This window comes from Phycodurus eques, chromosome 3 (assembly GCF_024500275.1).
Source record: "Phycodurus eques isolate BA_2022a chromosome 3, UOR_Pequ_1.1, whole genome shotgun sequence".
Taxonomy (NCBI): domain Eukaryota; kingdom Metazoa; phylum Chordata; class Actinopteri; order Syngnathiformes; family Syngnathidae; genus Phycodurus; species Phycodurus eques.
In genome coordinates, this window is record NC_084527.1 from 26060698 (window position 1) to 26085649 (window position 24952).

Sequence of the window (24952 nt, forward strand, 5' to 3'; positions counted from 1 at the left end):
AGGCTCACAGAGGAGAGAAGCTGCATCTTTTTTTTTTTGCAGGAGAACATCACAAATCTGACAAATACTTTACTATGTATTGTTTATGCTGCACACAAATGGAATACGTTTCCAAAAGAAGTGTCGTCATCCCCAGGTTTGAATGTTTTTAAGTCCAAGTTTAAAAAAAAAAAAATGTCCTCATGCCTTTTAGAGCATTTTCAATTTTAAATTATCTTCTTGCACTGTACGCCTTTTTAATTGTATATTTATTGTTATCTTTGTTTTACATGTTTATAAGATGCTTTTAATCATGTAAAGCACATTGAGTTACTTTGTGTATGAAATGCGCTAAGTAAGATGCAAGAGCTACCTTCCTGGCCGAATAAATACAATTGGAAAAAAGAACAAAAGTTGAAAGACTTAGCCAGCAGCAAGAGTAACTTTTCTCCTTGCATTATTTAAGATAAGCTCCATCATTTTATCAATTCATCGATCACCCAGCAGAAAAATGAAAATGGAAAAATAATGAGGCCGATGAATGCGGTGCAAAAACACAGATGTGCACAATTAAATTATCTATCTTGGAAAGAGGAGGAAAAAATGCAGACTATTTTCTAAAACAAAACGAAAGAATGGGAGCAGTTAATTTCACTCGCTGCATATTTTTAATTACCAGATCAATCATAACTATATACTGCAGCTCAGCAGAGAAAAAACAATGCAAGTCTCAATGAAAGACTAGATTTGTTTTAAAGTTGCTCTATTGAAGTCTAAATTAAAATTTCAGGTACTTTCATGACAGCTTTCTTTAGAAAGTTAGGAGATTTAATTACCATGTTTAAATTTCACGAGACTGAAAACCTCATAGTGAGGCCCACGTAAAATAACTGGTATTCCCAGGTGATAGCTGGGGGGATAGCACCACAGATGAACAGAGGGAATTACATCACTTCATGAGCGGCTGCGCATCCTCTGACACACGCTTACATGCGCAGGACTAGGTGTCCATGTCCGCTTCAGCAGCAAAACAACTATGAATGCATCAGTTTCCCTTGTATTCTGCTTTGAAATCAGACAAATGCACAGGAACATTGGTGGATCAACTCTCCTGTTCTGTCTTATCCTCCTCGCATGCAATTTTCCTGATTTTAGGAGCACTGATGTTTATTTCTCCTGGCATGTCTTCTCCGGCACCGAGCCACCAATTTCACACATTCACACACGTAATTTGACTGTGCTCTTGCCAGCAGCAGAGAGTGAGGGACAGTGCGAGTGTTGCGACTAGTGTCTTTGCCTGGATGGCGGCTCTCCAGCGGCTCGTAGCAAGTAGTCGACCATGATAGACGGCGTTAAGCTACGTCTAGAAAGTGCTGCTGGGATTAGTTACTGTCTGCTGTCTGCAGGTGTTTGGTGAGAGGTCAGAAGGGGAACTTGATTGCATGTCTCTTAAGATGTCAGGGGTTTAGGGAAGCAGATGTAAAACAAGTCAGATAGCCAATTGGAGCGATGCAGACGGCACTATGCGTGCGTCCATCCTCAAACATGGCTAACATTTGCACAGCAGTGGCAGTCAGGCGTGACGTCTCCAGGCTCTGAGGTTTGTGCTGTCAGGACGGTAGAAATTAAACCTGGCACTGCGGAGCAGAATGTGCTGAAACTCATCAATTCCACATGGCTTGAGAGCCAAATGCCTATTTATAACACCCCCCACCCCCCTCTTCTTTACCTGGTGTGCATCCGTGGCTCTAAACATGCATCCATAATGATGAACACACCAAACTGGGATGCTTCGACAGGGCATCACTCAGGACAGAAAAACAAACACGCCAACACACACACACACAACATCAGATCACAGCTCAGCAGAGGGGGATAAGACCAATACTGGGAAACCTGATGTAAAGGTAGAGGAATCTTAGCACAACCCCCACCTCCAATGACAACAATTAGTCACCACAAGCAAAAGATGGGCAATCTGAAATAATAAACTACTACAACCCCAATTCCAATGAAGTTGGGACGTTGTGTTAATCATAAATAAAAACAGAATACAATGATTTGCAAATCCTGTTCAACCTATATTTAATTGAATAAACTAAAAAGACAAGATATTTAATGTTCAAACTGATAAACTTTATTGTTTTTAGCAAATAATCATTAACTTGGAATTTTATTGCTGCAACACGTTCCAAAAAAGCTGGGACAGGTGGCAGAAAAGACTGAGAAAGTTGAGGAATGCTCATCAAACACCTGTTTGGAACATCCCACAGGCTAATTGGGAGCAGGTGGGTGCCATGATTGGATATAAAAGGAGCTTCCCTGAATTGCTCAGTCATTCACAAGCAAAGATGGGGCGAGGTTCACCTCTTTGTGAACAAGTGCGTGAGAAAATAGTCTAACTGTTTAAGGACAATGTTCCTCAATGCACAATTGCAAGGAATTTAGAGATTTCATCATCTACGGTCCATAATATAATCAAAAGTTTCAGAGAATCTGGAGAAATCACTGCATGTAAGCGGAAAGGCCGAAAACCAACATTGAATGCCCGTGACCTTCGATCCCTCAGGCGGCACTGCATCACAAACCAACATCAATGTGGAAAGGATATCACCACATGGGCTCATGAACACTTCAGAAAACCATCCATCCATCCATTTTCTGAGCCGCTTCTCCTCACTAGAGTCGGGGGCGTGCTGGAGCCTATCCCAGGTATCATCGGGCAGGAGGCCGGGTACACCCTGAACTGGTTGCCAGCCAATCGTAACTTCAGAAAACCAATGTCAGTAAATGCATGTCGGCGCTACGTCCGTAAGTGCAACTTGAAACTCAACTATGCAAAGCAAAAGCTATTTATCAACAACACCCAGAAACGCTGCCGGCTTCTCTGGGCCCGAGCTCATCTAAGATAGACTGATCCAAAGTAGAAAAGTGTTCTGTGGTCCAACGAGTCCACATTTCAAATAGATTTTGGAAATTGTGGATGTCGTGTCCTCCGGGCCAAAGAGAAATTAACCATCTGGATTGCTATGGACGCAAAGTTCAAAAGCCAGCATCTGTGATGGTATGGGGCTATGTTAGTGCCAATAGCATGGGTAACTTACACATCTGCGAAGCCACCATTAATGCTGAAAGGTACATACAGGTTTGGAGAAACATATGCTGCCATCCAAGCAACGTCTTTTTCATGGACGCCCCTCCTTATTTCAGCAAGACAATGCCAAACCACATTCTCCATGTGTTACAACAGCGTGGCTTCGTAGTAAAAGAGTGCGGGTACTAGACTGGCCTGCCTGCAGTCCAGACCCGTTTCCCATTGAAAATGTGTGGCCCATTATGAAGCATAAAATACAACAGCAGAGACCCCGGACTGTTGAACAGCTGAAGCTGTACATCAAGCAAGAATGGGAAATAATTCCACTTACAAAGCTTCAACAATTAGTGTCCTCAGTTCTCAAACATTTATTGAATATTGTTAAAAGAAAAGGTGATGTAACACAGTGGTAAACATGACCCAGTCCAAGCTTTTTTGGAATGTGTTGCAGCCATAAAATTCTAAGTTAATGATTATTTGCTAAAAACAATTAAGTATTTTTTTCCACCTGTTCCAGCTTTTTTGGAACGTGTTACAGCTATAACATTCTAACTTAATGATTATTTGCTATTATTCTGAGATACTGCTGCAGGCGGCACGGTGGACAACTGGCTAGAGCGTCTGCCTCACAGTTCTGAGGACCGGGGTTCAATCCCCGGCCCCGCCTGTGTGGAGTTTGCATGTTCTCCCCGTGCCTGCGTGGGTTTTCTCCGGGCACTCCGGTTTCCTCCCACATTCCCAAAAACATGCATGGTTAATTGACAACTCTAAATTGCCCATAGGTGTGAATGTGAGTGCGAATGGTTGTTTGTTTGTATGTGCCCTGCGATTGGCTGGCAACCAGTTCAGGGTGTACCCCGCCTTCTGTCCGATGGTAGCTTGAATAGGCTCCAGCACGCCCTCGACCCTAGTGAGGAGAAGCGGCTCAGAAAATGGATGGAAGGATGGAGATACTGCTGCATGACAGCTTTCTGTTAATGATGTTAAGGAAAATAGTTTTCCCACTAGATCCCACTAGAATAGATCCACCCCTGTCCTGAGCAAATCTCCATATTCAGAACCAAAAGAAAAGCAATCTGTAATAACCTGAGACTTTAAAGCATGCGTAATATGTTCACAAATACCTTGACACAAAGCAGAGGAAAACATTTTTGCTTCTGAAATTGAATTATCTTCACTCACAAGGCATTGTAGAGAAATTTTATTACTATTTTAGTTGTAAATAGTTTCTTTGCATATGTAGAGAAAATCTATATAAAACCAATACACGAGAAGTAATAGTAGTCGTTAGGTGTGATGCATCCATGGGGGATGTGGGTGTCAAAATCCTCCACAACATCCACACCATGTCAAATGCTATTTTTGCATATCCTGTGGGCTGCTAAGAAATGGACAAGGGACCCCAAATGGCCCCCGGACCGTAGTTTGGACATAAATGGTATTGATAATTGGAGATAAAGTTTATATTTACATTTTTCAAGTGAAATAATAAGTAATACTGTCTACTGAGCCACTGAGAAATTGAGAGAAAAGTGGGCATAGAATGTAAACAGATTTGGTCAACTTCGTCATCTTCGTGAGCATGTGTATCTATATATGTCTATATGTCTTTAAATTCAGCAGAGACCACTGTACTGGACTGCAAAAGTTCAGGAGAACGCCATATTAAAATTTTGATGTAAAATGTAAAAAAAAATTATCAAGATTTAAAAAAAATATCAAAGCACTACATTAAACCAATTCAATGATTTTACCCTCATCATAATAATATTTATGTCTGAAGCATTTCTGTGTTTGTGTGGATTTCCTCCAAGCTTCCAAAAACATGCATGTTAGGTTAATTGAAAGCTTTATAAATTGTCCGTATGTATGTATGTATGTATGCATGCATGTATGAATGTGAGCATAAATGGTTGTTTGTATGAGCCCTGCAGTTGACTGGCGACCAGTCCAGGGTGTACACTGCCTCTCCCCCAAAGTCAGTTGGGATAGGCTCAAGCTCACCCATAACCCTAAGGAGGACAAGTGTGATAGAAAATGGATGGATGGTTATTCTGTTACAAGAAATTCACTTAGCTATTGACAGGTTATTTGTTAAATGTTTTGATGAGAACTATTGTATGTGGAAATGTCTCTGTAGCTTCTTAGTCATTTACTTTATGCAAATGTGTATTTGTCTAACCAGAATCTCTTGAATAAATACAACTGAAAGAAGCATTTCGTTTGGGGAAAAGTAGCTTTCAGTACAAGTTAATAACAGATGAAGACATTCACCCTCCGGAGAAGATGTAAACGGCTCAAGGAAGGTATTATCTAAAGTCCAATTACCCTCCACTGCTCTTGTCTCTCTCTCTCTTCCTCACTCTAGTCCTTACTATGAAGAGGGCGCTAGTGATAAAGCTGGAGCAGAGAGACGATGGTTTACATGGCCCAGGAGCCCATTATGTTGGCCACAATAGGCTGAAGCCCTGGATGTGCTTTGATTATGTAATGAGCTGAAAAACCTGGAAGTGGCTCGCTGCTCATTGAGCATGTGACAGGCGGTCAAGACACAAGCATTAGATATAGCTGGTCAGTCCAGAATGAAGCAGACCAATCTTAGCATGAGAGCAGAATAGGAGGGTGGTGTAAATGCCCCTTATATGACATGGATAAAAAAAAATACACGGAGCATTAAGGCAAGGATCTTGTTTAGTGGTGCAAAAATATGGCATTAAAATGCTGAGGAATTCTGTGAAACAGCTGCTTTAAAATAGATTTTGATGCTCACTCAGTCCAACCCCACCTTCCCAAGTTAGGCATGCACTTGAGCAATCTGTAGCTAATAACCCCAATGTAAGATTGGTCTTCATTGAACTGGAAAAGCTGGTGCATCGCCAAGCATTTTACCTAACGGCGCAGTCCCTCATCTATGAAAGTACCATAGAGCACCTCAGACAATTAGGCACGGAAAAGCTTTATGACCATTGGACTCACTCAGTGAGCGCCTCTCTCACCGCCAGCATTGCCAGGAGCGCTGGCTTGTGCGGAAAGGTAATTATGGAGTCTCTCATAATGACACAGAGGAAGCTTGCGTCATAACACCCACAGCCTTTTATCATAGCACCGTAATTAATTATCATTCCTCTACACTTGGATTCATTCCACTATTCATATCGTATTCATACATTCAAGAGAAATGATCATTTCCTTCAGGAATTAATCAAAGAGGAGGAAGAACTTTTCATCTCTCGATAGATGATCAAAGACTGTGTTTATCTACCTCACCGAGTGGTAGGGCAGGCTCAGGGCAACGCAATGCAGTTTTCTGAAACACTTTCCGACATCAAGACTCGGGTCAGGTCAATAATCTGCACTCTCCATAACAGGAATCATCCATCCATTTTCTACACTGCTTTTCGTGGTCGGGGTCATGGGAAAGCTGCAGCCTTTCCCAGGTGTACACCCTGGACTGATCACCAGGCAATTGTAGGCCTGACACAGAGGGGATGGTTACACACTACTGAAATTTGATTTGTAAAAATCCATTCATTCATATGGCATTGACATTTTGGTGCCTGAAAACACAAACATTTGAAAACCGCTCTCAAAATGTAAGTTTTCTAAAATGACCGTATTACTATACTATTTCCATGTACAAGAGGTCCTTGGCTTACCACAATCCTGACATAGGACATTCCGAGGTTACGAACAGCGCACAATAGACTACAACATGCGCAGCGGCGTAAGACTACAGTGGGACCTTGACTAATGAGTTTATTTTTGTTCCGTGACCAAGCGCGTAACTCACTTTACTTGAATGTCAAATCAATTTTCCCCATTGAATTTAATTGAAGCCATTAAATCGGTTTCACCTCCCAGAAAAGACCACAATTTAAGAAAAAACTGCTCTGTAAAATATAAATAAACATAAAAGCAAATGGAAACAAACTGGTTTTATAAAGTGTAATCAAGCCAAGTCACACACACACAGTAGTATTTGTGTGCCTTTAAGGGGTGTGGCCTAGTGAATGATATTAGGAGACCTGACTCCAGCTCCGTTTGCACGCCTTTAGTTAAGTCTGAGTGTCGTCTTCATGTTCATTGCGAGTGTTTTTTTTGTTTTTTTGGGGGGGGGTTAGGGAAAGTGCATGTGATTGTCGCTCTCATTTATTCTTTTTCCCTTCAGCAGCATTTCTGGGTGGCATGGTGCAGAGGGTAAGGGTATGCCCTTAAACCGCAGGGTTGCCGGTTCGTATCCCCGCCCAAGTGCATGTCGTTGTGTCCCTGGGCAAGACACTGAAGCCACATTGCCTATGAATGAATGTGGTTGGATGTTTAGTGGTGATCGGAGGGGCTGTAGGCGCAGAATGGCAGCCACCCTTCTGTCAGACTTCCCCAGGGCAGTTGTGGCTACACAATAAGCTACCAGGGTGAGACTGTGGAGTGAATCAATAATGCATGAAATTTTAAAGTGTCTTTGAGTGCCTTGAAAAGCGCTATATTCTGTAAGTGTAATGGATTATTACTATTATTCTCTGAAGCCCACTTGTAACTTAAATTTCAGCTCCCAACACAAAGCAAAACAAATAACCAATGAATAACGTAACTTTGAAATAGATTTTGCATTTTACCTCCTGGAGACGAGACTGAAGAGAGAAACCCCCAGAAACAAAACAGAATTGAAAGAGGCTGCAGTAAAGGCCCGAAAAAGCATTTCATATGAAGAATGCAACAGTCTGGTGAAGTTAATGGGTCGCAGGCATGATGCAGTTATTGCAAGTCAGGGTGTAAATATTACATTTGACTCACTTTATGTTAATTAAATCATGTCTGTTCCAATACTTTTGCTCACTTGAAAAGTGGGTGGCTTCAAACAAAAGGTGCTCTGTCCCGAGTCTAGATCTAGATGTAAATACCATGAAATGAAAGCTGCAATTCTGAACTTATGTCTCATATTCATCTTTTGATCTGAAACCCAAATTCCTTCAGTAGCCAACAAAAACAAAGGAATTGACCTTGCCGTGCCAATACTTTTGTAGGGCACTGTATCTATTGTCGACTGGACATAAAGCAGAGGGAGAGCGGCATGCCTGCGGCGTTAACTCTGTGGAGTACAAAACACTCAAAAGTCTTTGGAGCCTGGAACATGCTATTTTTGGTACAGTAACAGTTTCTAATCAAGACATTCGCCATTGGCAACGGATTAGGAACTACGAAGCACACTAATTCCTCGCGGCTCATGAAAGCGACTCGCCTATGATGAGTACTGCACGTCAACAATGTCACCATAACTAAGCACACCAGCATGGTAAGTTTGGATACAATCTGAAACGTTCAAACATTTTCAAGCTTTTTTGCATTTATTCACAATAACTTTGTACTGTACTAGGCGTTTTAGGCCACGAAAAAAAACCTACAAAACAATTTTGTATACACTACAGTAATATGGGTGCATATGGCCTCAAAAAAAAGTGCTTCAATGTAATGGACAATCGGCTATATCGGACGACGCCCCCACCCCTATTAGTCCATTCTAATGGGGTTCCACTGTACTGTGATTATGACTTTACTACTGCATTTAGCATAGGTTAGTCATAATGTACTGCGCATTCCAACTTGCGTACAAATTCAGGTTACGTTATCACCATAAGAAAGGAACATCGTCCTAAACAGAGGACTCTCAGTAATCCTGGATTCGATAGAACAAAGAACGCCAAGTAGCAAGTGATGCAACTGAAAGCGATTGAACTGGACAATCGCGAACAAATTACAGTCGGCTACTCACACCTGCACACCTGGGGATTGAGCACCAACTGGCTACAATGGATAAACTGCGAGCCCTAGTGTTCTTTTACCGAAACAACGTTTTGACGCTCCAGATTTATTTTATTCAACCACAAACAACATGGGGTGATTGTCAAGGAAAAAGAAAAAAATGCTTTGAGACAAATCATCAATAGACAATTCCACACAATAGACATACTGTAAATTTTAATCAATTAATTGATTACTAAGAGCAAACCTATATGCTAAACATTCGCTAGACTGAATACGATGAGGATGCTTGCTGACCACAGTCCTTGTTTTTGCACACCATAGTCTGACAAAGTCTAATAGCACAAAGTCTATAAAATAAAATTTGGCAATCCTCTGTTCCCTTTTCCTAACGATAAACATAAGTTAGAGGAAGAAGCCATTTAGGGAAGTTGTTAAGTGGCTCTCGTTAAAAACAAGCAACAACAAAATATGTAAAAACATTGTCCTTCCCCCATCAGTCCCCAACCCCAGGGGAAGAAATGGCACAGTTAGACTGATCAACAGGTGTCCACTGGCCCCCGTCCCCGGTCACAGAGCTTTAATTGCGCTTTGATGTTTTTGATGTGTACTCAGCTCCAATGTACCTTGCCAGTAGATAATGAGGGCCTATAATGATTCCTGAGCTTGAGGGGTTAATGGTATGTAACCAATAGAGCTGCTAATTATATGTTACAAACTATTTATCAGACTCTCCATCTGCACAACTCTCATTGTGAGCTCTAAATTACTCCACATGGATTATCATTGTAAAGCAAGTTTCCTTAAGTAGGGGTCCATATACAGCTGTTTTTTTAGAGTGCCAAACGACATCAACAGGACAGTAGAAAAATGAAACACTTGTTAATGAGGGGCTGATATTCACATTGCTGGTGAAAAAAAAGAAGCAAACGTATGAGAAATGTGTCATTGTTCTGTTTCTACACCTAACAAAGGTCTTTCCTGAGGGGAGTTTACACTCTCAAGTGAGGGAGGTGTAAATTGCATTGAGAAGCCCACACGTTCTTGTTGGGTTTTGGGTGGAGACAGCTCTTTGTGCACTCCTACAACAGCGGCTCGCGTGAATGTTGTGTGATCATCGGGGAGTCCACCGGGCTCGACACGCCAGCCATCAGTTATTTGAGAAATATCTGTCATATCCCACAGCCCCCACGGCTAAGACTAGAGACATGAGCACCATGTACTCTTCTTCTCCGTAATTTTTTATTAAACTTACCTTAATTATAAAACAGTGTTCATTATAAATCCAAAAACGCCGGTCTCTGAGGGCCCTGTGGATTAATAAGAACAGCGGTGTATTTTAAGCCGTAAACTCAGATCCTCACTGTCCTTAATCTCCTTCCTACTTCACAAGGCCAAATTAACACCTCTCCTCAGCTCTGACGGGACCTCATTAGCAAACTTCTAGGGAAAGAAAGAATAGCAGAACGAAAAGAGGAGAAAAAGGAGGGAAGCGACCAATGACAGCCACCAGCTCTGGGATTAACCCTTTCTCCTCCTCCACAGAACTCCACAGAAAAACTAGGTCGGGTTTCTAATCAGTCGCCTAGTTAGCGATAATTAGACGGCAAGATTGGACGAGAGCAGAGAGAGAAAGTGGGTGGGGAACACTGAAATGAATAAGAAAAGAGAGAGAAACCTGTCATGTCCCAAACACTTCAAAGGAGTTGACTTTTCCTTTAGAAGTGGCATGATGAGGGTCCAAATACCACAAGGCGTTCCTCTGGGCCTCCCAAGTGGGATGTGTTGAAGGGTGGAGGGTGTAGAAGCCAGGACCCAGTTCTAGATGCATTTTCAAAAACACTCCAGGACTTTTATGTCCTGTACCACCTGTACGGTGCAGCTGCAGAGAGCATGAGTCTATCCCAAACCACAGAGACAAACAAGCCCATCCAGCTCCACCCTGTCGCCACACTCTGCCCCTGCAGCAGCAGGTCCAGGTCCCAGAGCTTACACTGAGGTCGCAGACTACCGCTGGGTAAAGTTCATAAGCCTCTGCAAGCTGTTTGACATTACCAATAAGGTCAAAGGGTATCAGACAACACTAGAGGATTATATTATTATGGTAGCAGAGAAGCTCATGACTCCTCATAGTCAAAATAATAGCTGAAGCTGCCTCTGTCAACAAGCAGAGTGTAAGCCAGTGGAAGTCAGACAAGAGAGGCAGAAAGCTACCAAAAGAGGCCTGCAGTGAACAAGGGGAGGGAAAAAAAATAAAATAAAATAAAAAGTGGGGGGCGGGGGGGGGGAATCATTGCTCATTATCAGCCATCTATTTTATCTACTATGGAACATCTCTAGGCTCCCAGTTGTCAGACATCAATGCTGCTTAAATTAATCCTGTGGGTTCCTGTTTGCACAATAAAGATATGGAAGGCTGCTTCTGATATTTGTGCAACTTTACAGCTGGAGTAATTGAATTAGCACACAAATCAGCCAACATTGCAAATTGAAGAGTATAGTATTGAATGTGATAGCTGTTGCCAGGGAAAATGGGTGCTTGGACACAGTTCATTATAAAGAATTAAAAAGAAGCTCCCAATAATCCCTTCCAAGAGAGGCGAACAATCCACGCAGAATGTTCGCATGCTTAGCAGTGATGGGGCCTTCAGGTTAGCAACCAGCTGGAGTTTCAAAGGGTAGAAAAAGACTGGAAACATATTTGTGGTATCATTTCCATAAGTGTCTGCTTTGCAAACCATAACGCAGCGGACAAATGTGATTTATGACCTTGGTTTAATGGCTGGAGCAGAGACATGGTAGGTATCAGATGACTTTTTCAATATGGCACCGTCAGACAGGGGGCACAGTGAATGCACCATCACAACAGGAAATGAGAGCTTGTCTCGGCAAGAAAATATGAGACGCAAGATATCTGAGCATCTAATGGCAGATAGATGCTACTTCACTTTCACAGAAAAGGCATCAGTCAATAAGCACCCAATGAGCAGTAAGATGAAAAGTACGCCGCGGATCCCTCCATCCTATCTATTAACCCATTCCTTCTTGATAGAAGCACAGTGGTCTCTGTGAGGATGGCGTTCAGTGGAGATTTAATAATCAATGTGTTTTTCCAGGAACAAATAAAAATAAAAAAATGGAAAGGTCTAGGACTCACCTGGGCTTGGAAACTCTTGAAAACTGGTGCCACCATCTCCCGGACTTCCTATGTACAGAGAAAAATTAAAAGTGCATTATAGTATGTGTTGTTCTCTATATTTCGCCTCACTACATTCGCAAGCGTAGTGTGTGTATTTGTGGCTAAACCGACGGGGTTTCAGCAGGCATGTTTCAAGAGTGGGGCTTTCCAGTAGCTTGCGTTAAAGCTCAGGATCCAGACTGTGTGAGCTCCCACAGCCCCAGGTAAGGGGATTGGGCTGCCAGTGATGACAGCCTGATCCCGTCTTAAATGCCTGTATTTTACTGACAAGATTACAGCGCTCGCTACACTGCGTATTTGGGCTGGAAACGGGGCATGCAGTGGATTGAAGCCACAGCATAGGGCTGCAAGGTTAATAGAAGAAATAAGAATGCATAAAAATATTCCCTCTGATTTCAGCCGAGATTAGAAAAGATGATTAAAATCTTGACCGTCCAATCTAGGTACTGTAGATACTTTGTAGTTTCGTTAAAAAAGGTTATCGTTACAAAAGTCAAACTTATCTTACTTCCATAATACACTACAAAAGTGAGGTGAATGTTTGATGTCCCCTTACACATTTTCACTGCGATGTAGAAATGTATGCATCAAAATAACTGCAGATCTTTCTTTAGATTTAGATTCTTCAATGTTTAAAAAAAACAAACTGCTAGGGGTTATAGATTGGCATGATTTCTTTTTTGTGTGTAAATGTCTGTTCTGCCTGGTAGAAGCATAAAGTAACATGATTGTACCCATGGACGAGGAGGACTATATGGAGGTTGGCTTGACCCTCACTGCTCACAAGCATCGCTAAGTGCCAGTATGTGCTGTACTAATGTACTAATTTACAAAAGAAATAACTCCCTGTACGAAAGGGGGTGAGTGTCACTGACATCTACTTTTGTGTGTGCCTCACCTCAGGTACATTTCTCCTGAACTCCCTGCTCAGTTCTAGCAGATGCTTATGAGAGTGTTCACTCTCCTCTTGTCGACCCGCCAGTTCAGATGCTACAGAGTTTAGCTCCCTCTGCAAACAGACAAAAGACAAGCGCAATGGTGAGTGGAACAAAGTGGAAAGCGAGGGCAATTTAGCCTGCCAACCCTTATCCAGTAAAGAGCGTGCATAAATCTACAATGCAATATGGAAAGAGAGTGAATATTACTATTGTAATAATGAGCACAAATACTTACAGGTAGCCATGGCCCATAAATAATTAACCAAAATAAATCCAATGCCTACAGTAGCACATGGCCTTTTAGATAATCAGTATTTGAAATAATCAATATACCGCTATAGAGCAAGCGCCAGTGAGGGGCTTGGCAGAAGGAAGGGGGGGGGGGATACATGGGGTGGGTGTTTGAGTCACGTGTAGAAACCCAATAACCTGAAAAATACCTTTACCAATAAATAAAGCATAAAGCTTTATCCTCAATTGAAGGACTGTTTCAAAGCTCAACCAAGACCTACTTTAATTCAAACAATATACCAATACACTGAGGCAATACAAATGCCAATACACAATGCTCAATTATAAGTCAGCTCTATGTTCATCTCTCACCCACCAATCTATATTGACTGTGAACAGATTTTCAATACTTGGTACCCACTCCCATAGCTTTACCAACTTACCCTTTAGCTACCAATGCCCTTGCAATAGATATTTCATTGTTGTATTTGCACATTGGTTGTTTACATGTCAGTGTTATAGGACATGAGAGCTCCACCTCGGCAGCATGTCTGATCCACTATTCAGAGCTGTCTGTGCAGCAAGCCCTTCATCAGAACCTTGCATTCATGCTGGACTCGGCTGCCCCCGACGCCATCCGCAAATCCAATATTATCGATCACTCGTCCAATTCCCGGCTCTTTCAGCAAAGTATAAATAAATAAATAAATAAGCCGATTCTTAAGTCTACTCTCCTATACTAAGTATTGACTGAACAGACAGCTGTATGTTCACCTTTTCTTCATTTTTTACTGAGATTCATTATAACTGATGAGGGGCGTTTCTTGTTACTGGTGGGGTACAACAGAAAAGTGGAGTACGGGATTCCATTAACACTGAATTTATATATGAAGCCGGGAAAATAAATTGACTATTTTAATTAATACATCTGCAGTCTTACTTAAAGGCAATTTAATAAATCATCACAAGGAAAAAAGGAAGAAAAGGAAGGGAAGAGACTTCAACCTCAGCGGCCTCATGGGATGGTGGCAAACTGTTGGTCAGAGCTGTTAATTGAAGGGCTACTGGTTCAAGTCCCTGGACTGACAAGTCACTGAGCAACTTGGAGGACTAAACTCTGCACTAATACTGTATATCGCACTACTGTATTTTACTCGTCATCACTTTTACAACTTGTGAAATTAGTTCTTTTTTTTTTTTTTAGGCCTCTTCGCAACTGCTGTGTACAAAGCCAATTTGTGGATGTTACTGCTTACAATGGTAAATAGCTTCTGATGGTGACATTCCAGTTATTGTGCATAATGCAATGAGCATATTGTTGTTTGGCAACATGCTGAAATTCCAAAATGAGACCATTATTTCAGCTTTTTAAAATAACATGAACATTGCAATGGTTAAGTTGTCATACCAATTGAAACTCCAATCTGCTAACTTACAAATGTTATGAGGGCCAAAATATGGGATGTTATGAGGTTAACACAGCAGCGCATAGAAAATATGGACTGTAAAAGCAAAGAAAAACTGAAAACAAATTCTGAACACTTTTTGAAAAATATACACATGGAAGTTCAACAGCAGTGTTCTCTCATTAACAAGAACTAAACTATCCATTAGTGGTTTGCATTATTATAGCCACATCATGATCATGAGGGCACAGAATTAAATGATGAGTTTGTTGCTGGATCATCGCCCTGAAATTGTACCGTTCGGGACTCTACTTTTATCTACTAATTATTCTAATATGCCTCTCCAGATGCACACAAAACATAGTATGTGACCTAAGTTCACCAAGCATCACAGGATTAACTCTTAGTATGTTTTGGGATGTATGGGGAAATTCTTAGTAACAAACCAAGGGTCAACGAGCGCCTTAGAGTGGACTGCATTTGACATAAGAGGCTCCAAAGGACACACAAGATGGCTGAAGGACCGGCAGTCACTAGAGTTTGTTGTGTTCATGGTAATACAGGACAATGTGGACAGAGTTAAGGCTTAGAATCTATATTCCATCCTTTGGAATCTAAGCATCTGACGATACTTAAATTACAGAGGACAGAATATAGCTTGTCAAAGCATTAGTGTGTCTGCATGTGTGATTTTGTATTACAGTAAACCCTCATTTATCACTGGGGTTATGTTACAGAAAACCCCCAGAGTAAATGAAATCTGCGAACAATTATTTATTACATTACTATATAAATTTCCCAGTTTCATATATGCAACTCAAAGCCTATGTGTGAAACGGCACTTTAGAGAGGTGCAGGTATTTCATTTGTCCACTTGAGGTCACCATCGACGCACTCAACACAAGCATATGCCTATTGGGCATGCCCTGGTTGAGTGACGTCAACAACAGCCCATGCGGACATGATGTGAACAGGCCATTTCCTGGCTTAACCAGTTGCACCATTCCTCACCTGACAGTCTTGGCAATGTAGTCAGTAAAAAGCATAATATAGTATGTACAGTGGGTACGGAAAGTATTCAGACCCTTAAATTTTTTACTCTGTGATATTACAGCCATTTGCTAAAATAATTTAAGTTCTCCCCCCCCCCCTCAATTTACACACAGCACCCCACATTGACAGAAGAAAAAAAACAGAATTGCTGAAATTTTTGCAGATTTATTAAAAAAGAAAAACTGAAATATCACACAGTATTCAGACCCTTTGCTGTGACACGCATGTATTTAACACAGGTGCTGTGCATTTCTTATGATCATCCTTGAGATGGTTCTACAGCTTCATTGGAGTCGAGCTGTGTTTGATTATACTGATTGGACTTAGGATAGCCACACCCTTGTCTATATAAGACTTTACAGCTCACAGTGCATGTCAAAGAAAATGAGAATAATGAGGTCAAAGGAACTGCCTGAAGAGCTCAGAGACATAATTGCGGCAAGGCACAGATATGGCCATGGTTACAAAAAACATCTGCTGCACTTAAGGTTCCTAAGAGAACAGTGGCCTCCATAATCCTTAAATGGATGATGTTTGGGACGACCAGAACCCTTCCTAGAGCTGGCCATCTGGCCAAACTGAGAAATCGGGGGAGAAGAGCCTTGGTGAGAGGGGTAAAGAAGAACCCAAAGATCACTGTGGCTGAGCTCCAGAGATGCAGTCGGGAGATGAGAGAAAGTTCTAGAAAGTCAACCATCACTGCAGCCCTCCACCAATCAGGGCTTTATGGCAGAGTGGGCCGACGGAAGCCTCTCCTCAGTGCAAGACACATGAAAGCCCGCATAGAGTTTGCTAAAAAAAACACCTGAAGCACTCCAAGATGGTGAGAAATAAGATTCTCTGGTCTGATGCAAACTTTTTGGCCTTAATTCTAAGTGGTATGTGTGGAGGAAACCAGGCACTGCTCATCACCTGTTCAATACAGTCCCAACAGTGAAGCATGGTGGTGGCAGCATCATGCTGTGGGTGTGAGGGACAGGACGACTGGTTGCAATCAAAGGAAAGATTAATGCGGCCAAGTACAGGGCTATCCTGGACAAAAACCTTCTCCAGAGTGCTCAGGACCTCAGACTGGGCCAAAGGTTCACCTTCCAACAAGACAATGACTTGAAGCACACAGCTAAAATAACGAAGGAGTGGCTTCAGAACAACTCAGTGACTGTTCTCGACTGGCCCAGCCAGAGCCCTGACTTAAATCCAATTGAGCATCTCTGGAGAGACCTGAAAATGGCTGTCCACCAACGTTCATTATCCAACCTGACAGAACTGGAGAGAATCTGCAAGGATGAATTCACAAAAAGACTCATGGCTGTATGAGCTCAAAAGGGTGCTTCTACTAAATACTGAGCAAAGGGTCTGAATACTTATGGCTGTGTGATATTGGAGTTTTTCTTTTCTAAGAAATCTGCAAAAATATGGGGGGATGTGTGTACAGTAATGAGGAGGGAAAAAATAACTTAATTTATTTTAGCAAATGGCTGCAATATAACAAAGAGTGAAAAATTTAAGGGGGTCCGAATACTTTACGTACCCACTGTATATGTTGTTGTAAGTGTGTGCATGAGCTATCTGTCGGGCTAAGGTTGATATTTGTGAATTTATTTATTTAGCTATGACAGTGGCTTGTGTTTTAAACAGTTACCCGTCATGTCCTTTGCACCCTCAAGCAATTAGGTGACTTGTTGCCTATATACTCAATAAGGTTTCTTTCTCTGCCAAGAGCAACAGCCCAATCCGATATATGTACGACCTACTTCTGCATTTGGCAAAACAGGTAAAAGCACTTCCTCCTCCCTCAAGTGAATGGCAAAGCGGACAATGTGTTTTTTTAAGATGTCACCACAGAGCAACCAAAGATGATCACAGCCAATGTTTTGGCTTGGTTTGTGCTTACATATATTGGTATAACTGATATTTATGTATTTAACTTTTGTCCAAAGACATCAGCCGTAAAGAAAACAATATTGTCAGCTTCAAACAATTATGTCATCAATCCTAGTTACTGTATGCTCCTTAGAGTAGCATACACACAGGAAGTTAGCTATTGCGTTTTTCGTGTTAGTCACGTGACGTTCGGCATATAGCGGGTTGACATTCTGTGTGTCATTACTGCCACATGTAACTTAATTAGCCTATAAAGAGGACAGTATCAGAGGTGTGCAGGTGAGTAACTGCAATACACAGACCTCTAAAATAATCAATAAATGAACCGCAATATTAGGATGATTAATTAGGATGAAGACATGCAATACAAGTTCATACACTATTGTTACTCTCATTCTACAGTGAGTACGCTTTAAATCACATGATTTTGGCCTTTTCTGGAAAACTGTACCTTAACTCCCAGAGGGAAAATAAGGCCACAAAAGATATGATAACAAGACTTTCATAACTTTCTGTTGGTCATTACAGTCCATCTGGGATGAGCTTGCCTGAAGATTAGAGAGTCTTTCAGAAGCTAGCCAACCTCCACTAGATTCTAGTGGCCCCAGACCAACTAATCTTGCCAAAAGTCCTCAAGAACTGACTGAGTGGATTTTATAAGTACTTTACATATAATGGTGTGGCGATTTTCGTCCACCAGTGCTTCGGTGGCCTTAGTAATGAATATTAGTTACTATGGTGTATTGAAGATAATGGTGAATAGTCACACTGTATGGTCAGAGAATAGTGCAATGAAAATAGTATGGCTGTTTGGGAAGCTGCCTCTAGTTTTGTTATAGTTCTCGACAAAGGAGAAATGCTCACTAATACAGATTTAGACAGATTTGTGAACAAGATTATAATATTAAGGGAAATAGCATTTTGTGTACGTAGAATACGTTTTAGATCTTTGAGTCCAGCTCACGAAAAATGCGAGCAAAAACAAAAGTGTTGCATTTATATTTTTGTTCAGTGTACGTTATCAAAGTTATCAATATCTGTTATTGATAGGGGTGTAACGATTCTTTCACTACGTCGGTGTATCGATTTATATTCCTCCGATCCAACTACATTGATCTGTGCTCGGCAAGTTGGGTTTCCGAATGACATTTATCAATCTAAAATCATTTTAAAAGTTAATTGATTCTAGGAATTAATGCATTTGATATAAACATCCATCCATCCATCCATTTTCTGAGCCGCTTCTCCTCACTAGGGTCGTGGGCGTGCTGGAGCCTATCCCAGCTATCATCGGGCAGGAGGCGGGGTACACCCTGAACTGCTTGCCAGCCAATCGCAGGGCACATACAAACAAACAAACAGTTGCACTCACATGCACACCTATGGGCAATTTAGAGTATCCAATTAATGCATGTTTTGGGGATGTGGGAGGAAACCGGAGTGCTCGGAGAAAACTCACGCAGGCACGGGGAGAACATGCAAACTCCACACAGGTGGGGCCGGGGATTGAACCCCGGTCCTCAGAACTGTGAGGCTGACGCTCTAACCAGTCGGCCACCGTGCCGCCTGATATAAACATGGCAGACTTTATACAGATGCATGTGATTTTTAGCACTTTTAATAATCACGACGTTAAGCGTTACTCGATTAAGATGGCCTGCCTGTGACATCATCTTCACGTCTGCATCGGTGTGTAGAAATTAGGGACATCTGGATCTGGATTTTTTGCGCCAGAGTCCAAGTCTTTGATTTTAAGGATCTGCTGATGCAGAGTCCCGATCCAATACTTTGACAATAGGGTTGGGCATCGAAAAGCGATTGGAACCACGACTAACATTCCGGCTCTCCCAGAATCGTTCAAATTTCTAAAATTTCGGTTCCCAGTTTCGATGCCTAGTCCGCCGACCCAGAAAAAGAAGTGAAAACCAACGAAGAAGCGACGAAAACCAACGAAGAAGAACGTGCACGAAAATGTGTTTGTACCCAACGACGGCGGCGGCGAACAAAAGTGTGTGTTAACTTTGTTAAAATTAATGACCAGTCGCCTCAGTGCAACACTTGGAATAAGATTATATTGTGCAAAGGAGGCTTTTACGATGTGTAGCGTCTGACGCGCGCCGAGCCTCAGCCTACACAGCGCAGAGCTTCAGTGAAGTCAACTCTCAGTCAATTGGGTGAGGGAAACAATAAAATAAGTCTATGCCAACATTGAGACAGCTAACAAAATAAACGGTTGGTTGCACTTTTGCACTGATGGCTTTTAGCGTTTATTTTCGTCTTCAAACCAACGTAAGAGCCGATGACAGAAAAAAAAAAAGGTTAACAATGAGCTAAAACTTCACCGTAGCAACTTTACATCACAATGAATTGGGACAAAATTCACATAAACGTCTCTAAGTATCACAAACACTAACCTTATGGCCTCAATGGTGGGTAAGGAAATGAATCAACGTTTTATAGCATTTGGTTCCATCCAATAAAGAAAATGTAAATAAAACATTTTTTTTTAATCACCGGAGAAGTGACTTTTCGTGCTAAAATGCTGAGTTCCAGTGTGTACTCTTCAAAATAACAAGCTTAAAATAGGAACTCAAGTTAAAACTTGCACATGTAAACCATTTGATGTGACAACACAGTCCAAAATAACGATTTTAACAAAAACTGAAACATTAATTAATAAATATTAAGTCAATTGGGTTAGTTCCACACACATTGCTTTTTAGTTCATAGGTTTGATATTGATACTGGTTATAAAGAACCCCGAGTCAAATGCTCATTTTAGTCTATGCTGCGGGCTGCTGAGAAAATGGATGTTCATAATTTGCATGCAAACGTTTTTGACCCAGTCCCCTAAAAGAACCGGACCGAATCGTTTGGAACCGGAATCGCTCAAATTCAAACGATGCCCAACCCTCCTTGACATTGCCTTAAAAAGAGAGCACATCCAAATTTTGTCAAATTTATATACGTACATGTATGTAAATAGTTATATATGTATACATACGAAGAATATTTAACATATATATGTATATAAATTATATAGGCCATTCACTCACACATACACACACAGCTCTAAATTCTAAGATACAGTACACATATTTAACTCCTCAAAATGTGTGTTGGTCCAACTGAGGCAACTTAATTATAATAAATAATAATAATTTAAAAAATGGGTTTTTAAAATAACATTAGAAAATACATGAAATATAGCCACATGAAATGTATGCTCATAGAATAGTAACACTTAGGCAAACTGCAAATGAATGTGCAGGACGCTTAATAATATTTTCATATAATTGTATGGTAAATTTATCGATTTTATTTCTCTTATTTATATTTAAATAAAATTTATATATATTTATTTTATATATATTTATACTATATTTTATATATATTTATTTATATTTAAATACAATTTATTTTTTATTTATATACTTAGTTGGTAACGTCACATGCGTAACGCCGCTAATCTACAAACGACACTACTGATTTATGACCTTGTTAAATGCAACCTGCTTGCTTGTCACAAACTAATTCACACTTGTTAAACTTCTATTTGAAGTCATTTGAATGTCTCAAAATTGCTAACTTGTCTGTCGCTGATCAACTCTTTGACGAAGCCGTTCAGCGAGGCAGACGTCTTTTACTTCGTAACCTTTAAAATGTCAGAAAATGAATAAAAACAATCTTTTTCACCCAATTTCGATCAGCTGAAAATCACGTGATCGACCCCGATTTTCGGTCATGTGATCAGATCCCTCGTGGAAACACTTTGCCTTTTGCAAAGGCGAGTTGCTCTAAATAAGTCACTCACTGTTTCACCGACCACCAACTAAGGTGTTTTTACACAACGCAGTTGTACAGGCACGTGATGCAGTGTTCCCACTGCAACTGCAGCGGAAGGTAAAAAAAAAAAAGGTTTTCGCTACAGATTAATGCCTAAAAGATGAGAACGGTATAGTGTTTGTGTGGGGCACATCAATTTCAGAACAACCGCAGCAGACCATAAGTACTGTCACTTTTCACTCAATAGCGTGCAGCAGCATGTCAACACAAACCTAAAACATCTTATCCTCCACTACTAGTTTAAAAACTCTACTGTTCCCTTTCCTAAACGGTGCCTGTGTAATCCTGGCAAGCAAGTTTTTAGTACTGTGTTCACCACTGCTCATTTAACCTTCAGAGACGTTGGTTGCACTTTATTTTTATATTACTGCTGCTGTATTTGTGTTATTTCTATGTTGAAAAACAACTACAGGTGGTAGGTATAACTTGTTAATTCAACCTGAATAGATGTTGGTTGCCCTTTATTCGATAAAAATACATTTTCCAGTTATTTTTTTTGTTTATTATATCCATAATACATTTTTACCCAATTCCCTTAAAATGACTTGAGAAGTAACAATACATTTAATAATAAAAATAAAAATAATAGCTTTTAGCGTCTTTCAAGAGAACAATGGACACTTAAATAGTGAAATTAATATTGATTGTAAATATTTTATCCCATCCCTGAAGGTGATCCCTTATGCCGGGGGTGTCAAACTCAAATTCACGGTGGGCACAAATTGAAAATTGGGACAACGTCGCGGGCCAAACTCAATATTTAATGAAAAATCACTGCGATGTGCACGTTTCCCTTCTCTGCAGAAATGTCGCGTTAAAGTTTATCATATGACAACAAACTTACATTTTGCTTAAACACCGAATCTGGAATAAACAAACTTTAATATTATAAACACGAGAAATCAAATTTGCGATAAAAGGCATCCGTAGTATTTGTTTGTTGTTTTGTATTTAAATAGATAACATGAATTCTTCTGTCTCTCCATCTTCTATTTATCTATCTCCAACTACTAAATATTTTTTCAAAAGGCCAACAACAAAAAAAAACCCCCCCAAAAAATAAGAAAAATAAACAATAAAAAAAAAAGAATAAGAAAAATCCAAACTTCAAACTATTAACAGTCCCTGCCTAGGAGTTGATAAAGAGCATTAAAAAAAAAAAAATTCAATTATGCTATATTCTTTTTTACAACCATGTTGCGCCAGACTAGACAAACAGGTCTGTCTTTTACTTTAGTGAACAGACAATCTGCCTCCCACCTGTCTTGGAAGTTAACTGTTTTCCATCTTTCGTTTGACCATTTTTGGGAAGGGGAAGTGTAAATTTGCTCACGGAGACTGGTAGCATAGTCGCTAACAACTGCAACAGAAAGGGAAGGGGCGCTCGCCGGTCTAGACTGATGGGCCAACACACTAGCAAAGCATTCTGGGATTTGTAATATTAGTGGCGCATGTGCTATATACTGGTGGGCCAGCTATAATACACATTTGGTATGGTCTTGCGGGCCAAATATAATTACATCGTGGGCCAAATTTGGGCCCGGGGCCTGAGTTTGACATATATGCGTTATGCTCTTTGGGTAATTGCAATTTAAACAATTAATTAAACAATTACGGGTTTCAATCTTATGGAATTGTTTGAACAGACACGTACATGTTTCCAGTGTCTTTTAGGATGAAAAATGAATTCAACTTGCCATAGAATTAGGAGTTCCTCTTTAATCGTTTGACAGGTTTTAAAAAGGGCATGTGGGACCATATTTTGTGTGTGGCAGTCGGGTCAATACAGAGATCCTGTCATTAAGCCTGTGCCAGTCAAACATCCAGCCATAATTGATGAATGTCCCCCTGGGAGAGGAAAACTGTCATCAGGGCTGAAGGGACAGGAAAGAGGGAATTTGCGCACAGATTCAGTGCTTGTGTCCTCAAGTCAATCTGGGAGGGGACAGCTCAGTGACTTCTGACTCTGAAACAAAGACCAAGAAGCCAGAAGCTTATTGGCTTTAGTAAGATAGACCTATTGCCCATTGGAAGTGCGGAAATGGGCTTGAAGAGCAATGTACCGCTACATGGCATAAAGGAAAGTAATAACTTTAACCACGAGCCATGTGTCCTATGCCTTAAAAAAACAAAAGGTGTTTCTTGCAGATACTGTCCAAATATCGACCTAATCTGCACATCAGCAACCATAACATGACCTGACAGACCAGCATTAGGAGGGTGCTAGTTTAGATAAATGTGCCTCTGTATTTAGGGTGTGGTCCCAATATTGAGCTATGAGCTATAAGCTATGAACAAAGCCCACCTTCCCCAAAAATATTGTTAAGGGCAACTCCTTTGAGATCTTAAGAAATATAAAGCTCGATGGATTAATGAAGTCAGAAGATGGCACCAAGTGTAATAAGTTTCACCTGGTATGATGGGATATAGGTTTTGTCTCAAGTAATAATCTAATTTTAAAATGGGCACCGAGAGGACAGTAACATTTTCTGCAAGTGGTAGAGTTTTAAGCAAAGTACGGGATTCACTAATGAATTGCATTGCAGACAGGGTTTCACATTGATACATTAAAGTAGGTTCGCCTTGATTACATCTGTAGTAGTAAGCTTTTTGGGGGCTTCTCACAAAGACAAAGCATGGTGGAAAATGTTGACAAGCGAGAAAAAAAAATAATCTACCAAGGTACTGCACTGAGGTGGGCTGAGTTTAAAAAAATAAATAAATAAATTACTATTGTAGGCACAGCTTGGACAGCACAAATTAAAGAGAGGAAAAGGGGAGGAGGAGAAGAGGAAAACGCAGATGGGGTATTATTTTTCTTTTTGTATCCCATCTAATTGCAATCATAGGCAGATGTTGGAAAGTGTGACAGCATCAGCAGAATTGCTGCTGAGAGCACAGAATCTTTGTCTAAAAATAATCAGACATTCTGTGTGCTGCTGTTTGTTATAATGGTAATCGATGCTGGAGGCTTTGAATTCCATCAATTTATAGATCCACTCTGTTCTGCCTGGTGACTGTACTGCTTCACAACCCCCACCTCACCGACATGGAACACAGAAATGCACACACACACACACACACACACACACACGCGTAAGGTCTCGCACAAAATAGTGGCTAGGCACTCAGTCACTGCTTGTGCAGAGATGTGTGTGCTGGCATCTGCACATGCAGCGAAGGACAGCAGGGACCAGTGTGTGATTTAGATAAGTGTGCTTTCCTTTCATATGAGCCTTATCGCTACCCATCCTCTGTCAGACACGAGATTGTCCATAGCTCCCCAAGATTAGCCGTGCATCTCAGACGCCAATTTTAGAAGGGGGACTGATCAATAAATCAAACTGCCACAATCAATGGGCCCAATCATTGCAGTCTAGTCTGGCCTCAACATTATTACAGGCAAACACACCACTTCTCCACTGCACTGGGTTGGGGGGGGCATAATTTTGGGTTGTTGTCAAGCCTTTGAAAAGCCCATACTTGTGTGGCTGTATGACAGAGCCATAATTAACTCTTATCAGTCCACCTTGGGATGCACATCCATTTTAGAAAAAAAACAGTG

At 40.9% G+C, this 24952-nt stretch overlaps 1 protein-coding gene across 3 annotated transcripts in view; it reads right to left on the minus strand.

Moving 5' to 3' along the window:
* Positions 1–24952, minus strand: part of cux2b (cut-like homeobox 2b) — a 116886-nt gene that overhangs the window by 59199 nt on the left and 32735 nt on the right. For all 3 annotated transcript variants that reach the window (XM_061672885.1, XM_061672884.1, XM_061672883.1), the window contains exons 2-3: positions 12928–13038; positions 11988–12035 (exon numbers count right to left, since the gene is read on the minus strand). In XM_061672885.1, the coding sequence (XP_061528869.1) occupies positions 11988–12035; positions 12928–13038 (159 nt within the window). The remainder of the gene's footprint in view (positions 1–11987; positions 12036–12927; positions 13039–24952) is intronic.